Raw genomic sequence first — 15,103 nt, 5'->3', positions numbered from 1 at the left:
TTGACTGAGGCATCTTGTTGCTTGAAATGGTGCAACATGTCCTGCATAAAAATTGTATGTATCACAAAGTTGAGGTTCTTTGAAAGGCGAACATTGCCTCAGGGGGAATAAAGGTGGAGAATACAATGTGTGTTGAATCAATGCATGATTAAAGTGAATAACATTAAAAGTGTCACGGGAGGTTGTCTTTGCCCTGAATAGCGTTTCTATTTGATCAAGGATGCAGAATATGTACTGAAGAAAATGTTAAGGTGACATTCCAAGAACAAGTTTTTCAGTGGTTTCTTTATTCAATATAAAGGTTGATGTTTATGAGTATTTTCTTAATTCAAGGATTTAGTTAGACCGGTGTTGGAGGGATAATTTTTGCTCTAGAATGCATCATCAAAAGGGTAATTTGCTTCAAACATATAATTTAGCCCATTATCTGTTATGAATTTTCACAGAGATGAAAATGGACAATCCCACCAACTGGCAAACACAATGATGTCATTCCCTGGAATGGATAACAGCTGCCTCGATCAATCCAGAAATCCGTATGTAAACATATCAACACACAACACTGCTGGTTGTCATTCATCCCTTACCTCTACATTACTCGGTTTCCTTTATCTAATTTACCGCCTTGTATATTTTAGCAACTCTCATGATCGTCCTTCTTATTTTTCCTGTGTTTGACTGGATGGTATGTCAGGGAAAGACTACAGAATAGTTTTGCCATTTGAAATCATAATTCGTATTCCATAAACAACTCCCGTTTATTACAGAGATTTTCTCCTTACTGTCACCGAATCACTGTTGAGACTCATGAAGTATATCTCGGAGCTATTTTACAGCTCCCTTGCCCACGGAAGATGCATAAAAATCCAACAGTGCAAAGGGATTGAATGTTTTGCCTGCAAATTACAACAATGAGCGTGTGCTGCAGACCACTGCAAATCAAATCTACCATCTTCATGTTGTCCTTCAGTTTCAAAGCATTAAACCTTGCTGTACTGTATATGCTAACATAATCTAAAAACTGCATTTATCAATTGTCATTTAGGTTAGTATTTTCTTTGTGACTTTTGACAGTTTTTTATGTGCTAAATTTGTGCCAAACAAAGACTTTTTTTGAAGACTCCATGTAAAGTGCACGAATAGCCAGATGCAAAATACATGAATGTCAAGCTGCACAAATTTTAATCTTTGAACATTTCTCAATAGTACACAAAATGGCAGTCAAGTCTTTAGTGCTTGCAGCTGCCCCACTCTATAATTAGATCCCCTTTATTTCACATCTCCTTGGATGGAGTTGAAGTCATCATATCTACTCATGTCAAGATACTTTCTTGCCAGTGGATTGCACTCCCGTTTAATACTGATTGCTGTGATCTTTTTCTTTCTTTCAAGGATGTGCACACGCCAACCCAAAAGCTGGAAATCAAGAGGGAAAAATTCCATATCATTTAGTAACTGTAAATGTACCGATGAAGATCAGGTGAGAGACAATGAGAATGTAACTTTAATCGCCACATCACCTTTGTTGGCAGCTACACCATCGCTGAATGATTTTTGATTCATTCCCATTTATCATGCAGACTTGTCATGGGGAACAATTCCAACCAGCCTCTTTGAAGATCCCATCTTCTCAGATGGTTTACAACCTTAGTGAAATCAATGTGGAGAATTATTTATTAACAACGGCTAATAACTTTGTCAGAAACAGGTAAGGTTCAAGAAACCTACATATTTTTGCTTATATTTATCAAAGCACGGAAAGGCTGTTTCCACAACCAACTTTATCTCCCAGGTATGGTGGATTTGAATTTGGAATGAAACTCCCTTCTGACCTACAAATGGATCTTATTGCCAAGTCTGAAAATGCCACCTTATCTAAGGTATCACTCTCTTCTCTGTCGCATTTATAATTGTGGGGATGCTTGCAAAGGAAGATAAAGCTCCCCACATATAATATTCACATGATTTTTTCCATGTCCACATTTTCGGCGCAGAAGACACTTTTCCGAAACTTCAAAACATTCCAAAAAATTCACATGTTTCTTTTAAAAGAAGTGAAGTCACACTAGCAAAAACCCCAAACCAAGAAAAAGTTACCTAAGTAGCCTAAAATTAACAAGGGACCTTAAATTAATCAATTTCCTCACATTTACAAAGACAGACATCCAATTAATTTAAACTGGGAGGGCTAGCTTTTAAGTAAGTTCAGTAAGTTCAGTCTCATTGATGTTGCAAGACGTCCAATCCATGTTGACTGGGATAGTCTTTCGTCCCCTCTCAGTCAAAATAGATCAGATGTCTAGCACCATCAAAGGTAACCCGCAAGTTAACAAAGAGGTCACTCAAAAATTCCTCCAAATTAATCAGAAGTGACCAAAGAGACATAGAGTTAATAATCCCCCAATTTCTCCAGAAATGTCATTTTCTAGGCATTTGTAACTTCCATGGAGAAATAATACCTTAAAATTTGAACATGGCCTCACATCATTATGTTGAATTTTTGCCTACACACACGTGTGCATTTGTCTGTGTGTTTGTGTAGGTTTGGTTCAATCCTGAGGGCTACCACACAATGCCAGCATATTTAAACAGCCTGAACAATCTCATCCTACGCTCCAAACTTCCAGCAGAGAAGGATCCAAAGAAATACGGTATGCTGTGAAGTACTTGTGAATACAAGCGCAGTATACGTATCACATGCAAATACAAGCAATAAAGACACAGGTCTTCAAATTATTCATATTGTGCCATTGTGCCACTGTAAAGATTAGACTAGACATTTTTTACAAACTTATCCATTACATGTAAATAGACTTTTAATGTTAGTGTATAATGTTTCACACTCATGGAGGTGTGAGATAAAGGAAGGATAGTTATGACAGTTTTGAGCTTTGAGTTTTGGACACGGACCTCCTTAACCCTTATATAATAGACTTCCCACTCTAGGTTAGAACCTGCCTACGGATGTGTCAGCACACTTGGGCTCACCTAAAAAAGACTAATCGTGAGAGTAACCAATCTTTTCATTATGAATAGCAGATATGTTTTGCTTAACTGTTCATTAGTAATTTGTGCTAAACAGAGCTATAACAGGTATTTGCTCACATAGAGAAAGGATCGGTAAGTTCTTGACACATGGGTTTTTATATGTATGAAAATGGTCAATGGTTTTATTAGACAAAACAAAAGCTAAAATACATTTTTGGACAAAGATTAACATGTTATGACGCTAAAATTTTCTTGTTTTACTACCGTATATTCCGCACTATAAGGTGCAGCTTAAAGGCTTCAATTTTATCAAAAGCTGACAGCCCGCCTTGTATATAGATGATTATTGGTTAATCATTATATTAATTTAGCACGGCTCCATATTTTAGTTGATACATAACACAAATCCTAACCACTACTACTATTAGTACTACCACACCTCTATCTAGTGTGGGCGTGGGCAAACTATTCCACAAAGGGCCGCAGTGGGTGTTTGGTTCCAACCCATAAGGGGAAACTTTTCAACCAATCGGGTATGTTACATATGCAATCAGTGGATTACAGTCAGGTGCTTCTTCTTTCAGCAGAAATCTAATTGGTTAAACTCTCTAGGTTGGATAAATTGGAACAAATACCTGCACCCACAGTGGATCAGATTGCCCACCCTTGATCTATTGAATGTATAACACAATCCCCTACTAATCATACTACTACTACCACTACCACCACTACTAGTAATGTGGTGCGGAAAATACGGTATATTAATCATATTTTTTATGCTTCTGCCGCAGAAATTTCAGTTTCCAGCCATCCCTACTTTGGGCGCACAGATGAAGATGACTCAATGTAAATAGCACTTTTCAATTTTCTTTTATTTAAATGACCAATTAGTTTTCATATCATTTACGGTCGTGAAGATGTAAATACTTATTGATCTATGTCCTTATACTTTTCATTCAAAGACAACTGGTTAGGTTGGAGAGGGTAGATTATGTAATTTGCATTTTTTTTTTCCTTTTACATGCATGTTTGATTTTCTAAATGGATTTCTTGCTCTCGCATTTTGATCTGTGTTAAACTGCTATGACAATTGGCCTGCCGGTAGCTGAGCAACTAATTGAGTGAACATCTCCGGAAAATGGATGATATATTCGGACTCTGAAATTGGATTGGATTGGTTACTTATTCAAAGTCTGAGTCTTCCAGTAGAACACCAAATAAAATATTTAGTGAATGGATAGCTGTGAAAGCATCACTCTACAACCTTGAGTTTTAAGTATTTTTGTAACCATAGATACAGCTTTTTGTTTTTGGCAGTGTGGCAAAGCTTTTGAAGGGCAAACAGGCATTTATTTTCCTTCCTAGTCGATATTGATGTATTGATTTAGCCTCGACATTTTTAAAGATAAAGTCATCTCATTACGGAAAGATGTCTTGTCTCGAACAGTGTAGCGGCTCTTGGGACACACTGGGAAGCTAAAGCTAGAGTTTGGCCATGCTGATAATGAGCCTGATCAGTTGCTACTGGCGATATTCTCTAATTGAAGTGTTCTTTAAGCTCCCACCACACGGTCCTTCCTTCCTTCCTTCCATTTTTTTGTTTCCCCTCCTCCTTCCCACTTGGTCACTCAGCCAGCTACTGCTTTATCCTCTCTGAGCAGCGGGTAGTTGATTAGAGTGGCTGTTCTGCCTTGCCAACAGAAAGAGGTTACATAGGCGCGGGTAGTAATGTCTAGATTAAAAAATAAGATGTTTTCAAAAATGGTTCTCTTGTGAATTGAATACTGCAAGATTCTGCAAGTTCTTTGGTTCATTAGTTCATTTATTATTATGTGCTTATTTATATTTTACCTAGATCCAGTTGAATTTAGGGAGAAAAAGTCTATTCCTAACTGTTTATGGCACACTGCCATTGACAGCTCCAGTCGTCCAATCCATTGCACCCCCTCCCCTCCAGTTAAAGTAGATTGTACATCTAACGCCATCAAAGACACTGAAACATGAGCATTTACAGAGACTAATGATTACCTCATCGGCTGCCACAGCTGGTGAAATATGAACTCTTTTTATCTTTCTGTATTCAATTTAGTTCATTTATACTTTAATGAAAGGTATATTCTTATATGCTGTTATAGTACTCCACACCAGGATACAGTCAATAACAAATGCATGCAGCAAAAAAGCATAATATAGTTTTCATGATTGCATCTCGGTCGAACATTTCATAAAAAATGTTGCTGTTTTATTGTTTTTGTGCAACCACATCTGGATAACTCAATTCTGTCTTCACAGCACAATGGGAATGCTCCAGATCCTCGTGGCAATGTGTGTCCTTATAGGTTATTCTATCACAACATCCAGCTTCTCCCTCTACATTGTGAGTGAGCATCAGAATGGCTCCAAGAGGCTACAGCACATCGCAGGCATCAGCGAGCCCTTGTATTGGGTCATTAACTTCCTTTATGACATGGTAACAGTTAATTGACTGGTCTATAAATCATTAAAATAACATATCCTCCATTTAATAACTGATACCATCAAATAATCTGCCAGAAATCCATTATGACCTGGAATATTTTCCTTACAGATCCTTTATCTGATTCCTGTCAGTTTGACCATCGCTGTGGTTGCAGCCTTCCAGATTCCGGCCTTCACAGAGCAACAGAATTTAGGCGCTGTCTCACTACTTCTGGTCCTCTTTGGGTGAGTTTGCATGCAGCATTCATGTGCAGTCTGTCTTCATTTGTGATGTCGGAGCTTACTGATTTGAAGCACACCATTTCTAATGTGTGCTCTTTAGGATAGCTAAATTAGAAATTCCAATACCTGATAGGAATCAGCTCAGGCAGTCTAAGATTCAATCTAGTGCCAGACTGTATTCATACCAGTTAATTGGTTGATGATTTGGTTCACCAGGCAACAGCAGCACACATGTAGACATTTTTTTTTTGCATGGATGTATAGCTCCACTGATGTCAACCAATGAGTTAAAGTTGTGCCCTATTAATGATAATTACCATCGATGTCATCTAAAACTAACTCATGTCTGAAAATGATGGCAACAGCAACATTTCAAAAGAAGGCCAATCTTTATGCTCTTTGGTTGTCATCACATTGCCACAGTAGTAATTGGAATTCTCTGTTGCATACAAATCTGAAGCTACATCTGTCCTTGACAATATTTACATCATTTTAATTCTACTATTTACTGTTCACCCTCCTGTGTTTTCCTCTGCTGCCAACGGGCTCTCGATCTTAGGAGGCAGAGTCAGCACTGTGCAACTCATTTATCAGACAGATGTCCCCCTCCCAAGCAATGAATAATCACATTCCTCCATCTGGCAGCAAGCACCCACCTGGTCTGCTTTGCAGCCGTCATGCTGCTGTTATCTGCTGTGCTTTGGCACCCGTCCTGTGTCTACCAAGCACCTTTTTCCGGGCATTCTTCCCAGATGTAACGTCTCTGTCGGGCTCTATTTGTCTCCTTGTGCTACTTTTCCCCTATTAATCTATTTCCCTTGCCCCCCCCCCCCCCCACACACACACCCCTCTCTAGATCTGTTTGTGTTGTTTTGACCCAATCAAATAAACAAGCAGATTATATGAGAGGAAACAGTGGGGCAGAAAATATAAAGGTTTGAGGGAGTAAAGAAAAAAGTTATCCATTTTCCTCTTTTTTCTTCAAGTAGCATCGTGGCTGTATGCACTCTTTGTCTTGTGATTATTTCTCTCTACATTGTGATTTTTTTCTGTTTCTCTGCCTTATTTCCGCTGTTTCTAAAATATACATCAAAACACCCCCAACAAGGCATTCTTTTAACGCTTTGGCTGCCATTGATGATTCTACACATCATGACTGTGAGAGGCTTGTAGCAATTATTCTCCTCAGTAGTACATTTACACCCATTCACCTCAGTGTAAATGAATTGGATATCTATCAATGTCAATGATAGGCAATGAGTTAATTACTATGAAAAAAAAGAGAAAAAAAAAGAATCTAAAGGGTTATTAGAAGAGATAACCACAGTATTTCAGTTTTTATTTCTGTTATTTTTATTAATATTTTATCGATTAAAAAAATAATTCATAGGAAAATTAATTATATATAATAATTATATACTACACATGCATACCGTTTGAAAACAGTCCTTTTATTCATTCTTGAGTTATTTTGACCGTGAACATTCAGGGAAACAGACATAACTATATACATAATTGTTCCCTTAAGAAGGTTTTGATTTATAGGAGAGGAACACTCTGGATCTGGCGTCTGAAGATGTGAACATCACATTTTAGGTCATGCAATCATCTTGTATGCCAAATATTAATACTGTGGCCTACATGACCAAAAAACGTGATGTCAAAGTATGATAACATGGCTCAAAAGTAGTGTTTCCCTTATATAGTTATGATTCACTTTCATCTGGATTTGATTTTTAACCGTAGACTCTTTCAAATAGATGTTCCATTTTTCAAAATATATTAAGTCATGCTTCTACTGTCAACTCCTCAGGTTTGCCACCTTCCCCTGGATGTATCTTTTATCAGGCCTATTCAAGGATTCAGAGATGGCCTTCATCACCTATGTGTGCATTAACCTTTGCATCAGCATCAATACCATAATGTCCAGCTCGATTCTCTATTTTCTGGGTCAGCGTGTAACAAATAATGTAGAGGTCAGCATCATCTCAGTTTTATAATCACACAATAACCCTTAGTAGTTACAATGATCTGTTTCACACATAATGACTTCCTCCTCTTGTGATCTCCTTCAGAAAGAGAACATTCAAAATATCTTCAACATATTGACCAATGCCTTCCTCATCTTTCCTCAATTCAACTTTGGGAATGGATTGATGATGTTGGCGAGAATGGATGTTGAGGTCCAGGTCCTGAGAGGATATGGCATTGATGCATACAAGAATCCATACTCTACAGAAGCTCTTGGCTGGATGTTCATCTCCTCCATCATTCTAAGTGTGGTGTTCTTTGCCCTGCGACTCTTGCTTAACACTTACCTTGTGCGCAAAGTCAGGTGAGAAATACATATATATTTTTATTTTATTTTATTCTGTTTCAACTATGTAATGTTGGTATTATGAGCATCCGTCAACCCCTTTCAAAACTCATAATTGAATGAAATGAAATTAAATGAATTAAAATTGATTAAAATTAATGATCTTTTAATGTAAACCTGTGTTTGTGAAACACGTTTCATAATTATTTTCTTTCAAAGGCTTTTTGTACTGTGTAAGCCTTACAAAAAAGTTTCTGTTCTTGTATAGAATGAAGTATATAGAGAGAATCAGAAGCAGTGCAAGAAGCACAATGGAATTGAAATAAAAAAAATCAACTCAAATGGACAGTGCCAAAAAAAAACCAAATAGTAACGTTTATTAATTAGTGAATAGGTGCATCAGAATGCACTGGTGGAAAAGCTACTACAAAAGCAAATGGTTCTTTAGGAACAAGATAGTATAATTTGGTTATTTTTTATCACCGTTCATTTGTTTCGAATTATTTTCAACTCCCAATGACAATTTTGCATCCCCAGCATTTTAGTAATTGGTGTCATCATTTTTCCCTTCTGCAAAGTCACCTAATTCTGGGCAGAAAAAAGGTGTTCCAATTAGTTGAGGACGAGGATGAAGATGTCAAAACTGAGCGATTGAGGGTGGCCAGCGGAGCAGCTGGTTCTGACATCCTACAAGTCAACCAGCTCACCAAGATTTATCAGCATCTGAACAAGCAAACCTATGCCGTCAAAAGGCTTTCTTTGGGAATTCCTGCTGGAGAGGTATTCTTGCCAATATAAGACTGCCAACTTAGTCTAGCTTGTCCTTGTGTAAAGTTGGGACCCATTTACTCATTGGCTGCCATTGATGGTGATGGATGAATCAGATTTGCTCTGAAAATGAAATATTTTTACATTGAAAAGACCATATCTTTGACCCATTACTACTTACATCACTCAAACTAAGGACAAGATCATCAAATCATCTTACTTTTATTGCTTTAATGTTATTTCATAAAAAACATCCCCTGCCATCTTTTCCCAGTCCTAATTGTATGGATTTCTAAAGCTGGCAATGGTTAATTGCAAAATGTGACTTATTGTATTTTTTGATTCCAAATATACTGTCTAGAAAGAGGTTACATATTTAACTTTATGTCCAACATCGTGGTCAAAAGTTCCAGTTTTAATAAATGATCTCTTCCCAAAGTGCTTTGGTCTGCTAGGAGTGAACGGTGCAGGAAAAACAACCACTTTCAAGATGCTTACAGGAGATGTCAGCCCCAGTGCTGGCAATGCCCAGATCAGGGGCTGGGATGGGTAAGATACTCTTTCATGTTTTTTTCATTTTTTAAAAGCAAATGTAAGCAAGTGAAATGAAAGCATATGGTACTCATGTGCTGATTCAGATCTTCCGTGATGATGAATGTTTTAACAGTTGTTTTGTTATGGTGAGAGTGCTTAAATTTGTTAGAGTGCCAGATTTGTTACTTGTATTGTCCGTGCCCACAGCAATCCCATGCTAATATTTTCATTCTGTTAATTAGTCCCAGCAGGAATCTGTTTAATACTTGTGTAATTCATCGTGTATTTCTGTGCCTTTTGGGAATATAAAAAAAGCCTGCGGAATAAAAAGCAAGATTTAGAAAAGTGTATTTTACCTGCAGATATTTTTGTTGTTTAAAATAGGGAGATAAACTGAAAAATAATAATATTAATAATAATAACAATAATAACAAAAATAACACCGCAAACAATAATAAAAATAACAACAATGATGATAATAATTGCAACCATTTTGTGTTTCATTAAAAAAAAAATCAGTTTGTCTACATCCCATTGTCGGATGAAATGTAGATAAACTACATTTATTTATGACAAATGATTATGTAGCATAATTCATTACTCCAATATTAAAATGACATTAAGATTCATTGGCATGATAAGCTTTGCAATTTAAAGTACTAATCATGAGTCTATATTTGGAACAATGTCCAATTCCCTTCTAAAGTATGCCAAAGACATTTCAAGTGCATCTGTCTATTTTTGTGTGTTTTCTCAGGCGACTGGTAGACATTATGGAATGCAGGCACAAGGGAATCAACATTGGCTACTGTCCCCAGGTGGATGCATTGGATAATCTGCTCACTGGAGAGGAACACTTGTGTTTTTATGCACGGCTTCATGGTATCTCTGAGAGAAAAATTGACAAGGTAACAGTTAAAGACTCTTGTTTTGCCGTCATCTTAAAACTGCAATGATTGTAAAAGCAACTGATATGAGGTTGAATTTTTCCATCCTGAAAAAAAATCAGCAGGTGTGATCATATTGAGTGTTGTCATCTGGGTTTTGGGCCCCTTAAAATGTTTTACACTTATGTTGTCAGCATGTAAAATTTTAACCTCGTCCTCAGGACTCATTTTAGTGGTCACCAAGGTCCTTTTTCTCCTTTATTGTTGTCAAGACCATTGAGCTCTTCCTATGTTGATTACTTAAAGTGTTTCTCTGAAATATCCAGAGCAAATGATCAATATATCGTTCAATTGGACATTTACGGATTGTCAGCATTTATTCCTCTTCAGAAAATGTGAAAATTCGCTAAATAATTAAGGAAGGGAATTATGTATTTTGTAATCTAAGCCACTTTATTGAACACTCATAAAACAACACTGTTGACCAAATGGCTGTACAAAGCAGTGAGGGTAAGTAGGCAAAAAAACACCCAATAATAAGATATAGTATTAAAAAAAAAACATAAAACAAAATACACAACTGTGTTAAAAGCGAAAGTGACAAAGTATTTTTAAAGAGAGGACACCTGAAACAAAGTAAACCAGCAAAGGCAGCTGTATTCCACTTTTTTCTTAACTATTGAAAAGGTGCAGTCCTCTATGTGTGTTATTTTTGTTTTGGAGGTAGCTCATAAGCATTTGTTAACCTAAGGGTGCATAAATGATGGATCGATGGTCAAACAGAAGTGTGGCCGGACCATTTAACCATTTAAAAAACAAATGATCTGAAAATCAATTTAAAATGCAAGTGGGAGGGAATGCAACGACTTGAAAATGGGTGTAAAGTGCTGTTTTAGTACAATGAAGGCAAGATATTTTCCGTGTGAACAAAAACAGTCATCACCAAAGAACACCATACAATAAAGCATGAAGGCAGTGAACCAACAGGCTGCTTTTTGAAAGAAAAGAAACATTAGGAAAAGCCTAGGAGACATTCTGGACTTTATTTGGTATTAATCAGAAGTGGCTGAATGTTCATCTTTCAGTGTTATTGACAGTGCTTGACATCAAATCCATTTTGACTGGAAGGGGTGGGAGCAATACCAAAATGGATTGGAAGCAAGCTCAGTCAATGGTAACCAAAGAATTAATAATGACAGATTATGTGCTGACCCCAAATTAACAATAAAACATTGATCCATTTTGATCTACATGTATCCACATGCGAATCACAAGAGCAAACACTACTTCAATGATGTGTTTTAGAAAATGGTTTCACACAAAAAAATATATTTGACCAGTAGGGTGTAGTTTTTACTGTATATCTGCCATATACATGCTTGTGTTGGCACATGAATGAGAGACTCGAACTTTGTGAGGCATGACAATGGCTTTGTCTTACCCACTGAGGCTGCAATTATGTTATTATAGTCCTTTTAGTCTAGTCAGGATTGCAGCAATGGCTGTAATGGACACAGCATGATGACTGAATGGACAAAGATAAAGATGAGGCTGGTGTTCTTCAGATGGCGTCTCCTAGTGACAGTCTCCCATTCTTTGTTGTGGATAATGGTGACTGCTTTAATGGTGTCATTACACATTGTCATGGTTTTGTCAGATTTAATGTGCTGGAAAATGTCAGGTGAGGGGAAAATGATACAGTTTACAGATTTTCCAAAATACTCCAAAAAAAGCATCAAGCCAAATCCTCAAAATACAATAAATAAATACATTTGTATCCACAGAGTTTTGATTTGATGCATTCAAAATTCAACAACAATGAAATGTGATGTTGATTATTACTGTTTGTATATATAGCCTCAGGATTTGTGCTTATTATTTTTGTAAACCTTGCATGTGTACTTCTAGGTGGTAAAGTACCTTTTAAAAAGACTGGAGCTGAACGACTATCGAAACATGATCACTGATGGCTATAGTTGTGGGACACGCAGGAAGCTATCTACAGCTATTGCTCTCATTGGTCATCCTCAGATTTTGCTTCTGGTGAGTTTACACATTTGTGGCCAGTGATTTCTGACATAAAGTGTGTGTGTATACTCCTCATGATAGTAACATCTACCATACTTTGAAAGACATTGACTCAGATAATTTTCTATTTCATGTTCTCCCGATTCTTCCTAATTTTCTATTCTCTTTTTTGTGTGTGAACCATGACTGTCCTCTTCTGAAATGTCAGGATGAGCCAAGTTCTGGCATGGATCCTCGGACTAAACGACACTTGTGGAAAATCATCTCTGAAGAAGTCAAAGGAAAGACTGCGGTTGTCCTCACTTCTCACAGGTTAGAAAATGGCCTTGTTTCTACATGAGCGGTATAAAATATTCAAGACACTTTTTAGGATGACTGCTTCAACCCTTCATTATCCTTTTTGAGTTCAAACCTGACCTGTTAAATTCTCCATTTGTGTCCGTATCTCAGCATGGAAGAGTGTGAGGCATTGTGTACCCGCCTTGCCATTATGGTGAAAGGTCAGTTCCGCTGCCTGGGCTCTTTGCAGCACATTAAGAACAGGTTAGTAACCTCTGATTGGCTTTCACACCCTCAATAGTCAATTTGGTTCTGCTCTCGGACTGCTGTAGCTACTTTATCATCCCATTAAACAAACCTCATACCATTACGTTGCTACATCACTCAAAAATTATAACACTCGGTCCATCTCATGTCATTATATCCAGGTTTGGCAGTGGTTTCACTGTGAAAATGCACTTGGCCGAGTCTGCTAGTGAGGAAGCAATCACTGCCTTCATGCAAAAACGATTTCCCAGCACTTACTTGAAGGTAATCATTACAGTATTTTATGCGCATTCTTTTCATGTTATTTTAAGCCTTTATGCACAGCTTGTTGCTTGATAATTTTTACTTATGCTCTCGTTTTAACTGTGCCTAATGGTGGTTTTGAGAATTTGATTAAAATCAAAAAAGGTGTTCAGGTAAATGGGGATGGGATGACTATTACCTCATTCAGCTCAAATTGCTGTTTCAAGTAAAATTGAGATGGGATTTTTCATCATAAATCAGAGAAGTAAGTTTGTAAAGAAAACATGTATATGTGGAATTGTTGAAGACTTTCCACAAGTCTAGGTAATATAAAAAATCATAGATTACCGTTAAAAAAAAATTTTGTTTCTATTTTCTGATCTGCTCATCCACAAAAAGGGCACCTATTTAGAATACAATGTTTCAAAATGTAATATTTTATCTCAAAACAATACTAAATAATGAACTACTTATGGGCGCAGATACCCATGCTACAATTGGTCTAATACAAATCATTTATAAACGTTGACATTCATAGAACAATTCATGTTCATGTTTATTTTCAGGAACAACACTCTACTAAGGCAGAGTACCATGTTCCTTATGCTCATGGAGGGGTAGCTGACATTTTCCAACATTTGGAGTGCAACAAGGTCTCTCTAATGATCAAACATTTCTCTGTGAGCCAGACCACCTTGGATGAGGTAAGAATGAACCATCGACTGGGAATACGAACCATCATGTAGATGTGCATAGAGTAGATGCCAGCAAGTGACAGAAAAGTGTTAGCAGGGTAAAGTGGGACAGTCAAGAAAGCTTGAGTGGGAGTCAAAGACAGAGTAAGGAATGTAAAATTGAGGCAGAGGAAAGCTGGTACGTTGCAGGGCATGCCTGAGGGAAAATAAATGGAATATGAGTTGAGGAGAGAATTCATGCGCACACACAGTGTGGATTTTCGACAATCTGCTCTTCTGGAGTTGTTGGATTGGAAGATACCACTTGTGAAGAAACAAGAAGGGATTGAATTCTTAATACAAAAAATGCATTAGCATATTTTCAAGTGGGAGAAAAGAACATTAAAATGACGATAATATGATTGGTTTACCTCAACAGGTATTTATCAACTTTGCCCTGGGGAATATTCAAAGCAATGGAGAGGATGATGACCTGAACTCCATAGGTGACATAACAACATAGAGACCACTGCTATTACTTCTAGAAATGAGAATATTCATGTATCTGTCATTGATATAGTTCATGAGAATGTAATATTAGACTGTTCATTTTTTTAAAACCGTGATAACTCCTTTGATAATCAACGTGAAGACTATTTCTTTAAGGTCAATCAAATGTTATTCTTACTCTTCTATTGAAATCATTCATATGGATGCACAGATGAATATTTATTAACGTGTTTACCTATTTTTTTTCCCTGGATTTAGTAATCTTGATTTGTAAGAAGAGTACAATTTTTCACAATGCTTGTCTATTGTTTTCACTGAATTTTACTATCACTCTGCAATATATCCAACATCACAAATTTAGCAACGTAACTATTTTTAATATGCATTTTTTTAAATATTCCAACTCATTAGTTCTTTATGTGTGTCCCTTTGAAAAGAATTACTAATACATCTTCTTCTGCACTTTTAGGTCATATCGCATGGCCTTGAATATATAGATTAATATATAGTTTATCTGGCTGATTACAACTTTTCAGCATAGATTGTATTGTAATCGGATTTCTTTTGTTAGTATTAAGGTACTTTGCCTCACCATATTGCTGAACAATCTTAATAAACAATGCAATACAATGGTGGATGTGGGTTTATTTCATTTCTTTAGTGAGCTTGTCGCAATGGTAGTACAATTTGATCAGTTCCATTGAGAATATTATTCATTTAGCAATTAAGAACAAATGAATAAATGTAGTATACAAAAATCCACTGCAGAAATTTAAATGGCATACTATACTACAAAATATTCTCATAGAAGTTTCTGAGTAAGCATGTAGTTGTCGGTGTCTCTCCGGGCTTACGTGGGTTTTCTCTGGGTACTCCGATTTCCTCCCACATCCCAAATAAACATGCAG

At 36.8% G+C, this 15,103-nt stretch overlaps 1 protein-coding gene across 1 annotated transcript in view; it reads left to right on the top strand.

Annotated features, from left to right (window-relative positions):
* Positions 1-14,830, top strand: part of abca12 (ATP-binding cassette, sub-family A (ABC1), member 12) — a 46,017-nt gene extending 31,187 nt beyond the window's left edge. Inside the window, exons 53-71 of the mRNA XM_077728805.1 lie at positions 447-536; positions 1,393-1,480; positions 1,581-1,708; positions 1,793-1,880; positions 2,543-2,651; positions 3,780-3,834; positions 5,281-5,458; positions 5,576-5,691; positions 7,502-7,664; positions 7,764-8,023; positions 8,584-8,785; positions 9,213-9,322; positions 10,065-10,215; positions 12,103-12,237; positions 12,431-12,534; positions 12,673-12,765; positions 12,930-13,032; positions 13,578-13,715; positions 14,125-14,830. Of these exons, the coding sequence (XP_077584931.1) occupies positions 447-536; positions 1,393-1,480; positions 1,581-1,708; positions 1,793-1,880; positions 2,543-2,651; positions 3,780-3,834; positions 5,281-5,458; positions 5,576-5,691; positions 7,502-7,664; positions 7,764-8,023; positions 8,584-8,785; positions 9,213-9,322; positions 10,065-10,215; positions 12,103-12,237; positions 12,431-12,534; positions 12,673-12,765; positions 12,930-13,032; positions 13,578-13,715; positions 14,125-14,208 (2,395 nt within the window). The 3' untranslated portion in view covers positions 14,209-14,830. The remainder of the gene's footprint in view (positions 1-446; positions 537-1,392; positions 1,481-1,580; positions 1,709-1,792; positions 1,881-2,542; positions 2,652-3,779; positions 3,835-5,280; positions 5,459-5,575; positions 5,692-7,501; positions 7,665-7,763; positions 8,024-8,583; positions 8,786-9,212; positions 9,323-10,064; positions 10,216-12,102; positions 12,238-12,430; positions 12,535-12,672; positions 12,766-12,929; positions 13,033-13,577; positions 13,716-14,124) is intronic.
* Positions 14,831-15,103: the final 273 nt, after the last annotated feature.

This window comes from Stigmatopora nigra, chromosome 11 (assembly GCF_051989575.1).
Source record: "Stigmatopora nigra isolate UIUO_SnigA chromosome 11, RoL_Snig_1.1, whole genome shotgun sequence".
NCBI lineage: Eukaryota > Metazoa > Chordata > Actinopteri > Syngnathiformes > Syngnathidae > Stigmatopora > Stigmatopora nigra.
Note: the sequence above shows the minus strand (reverse complement) of the source record. Positions and strands in the feature narration are given on the sequence as shown.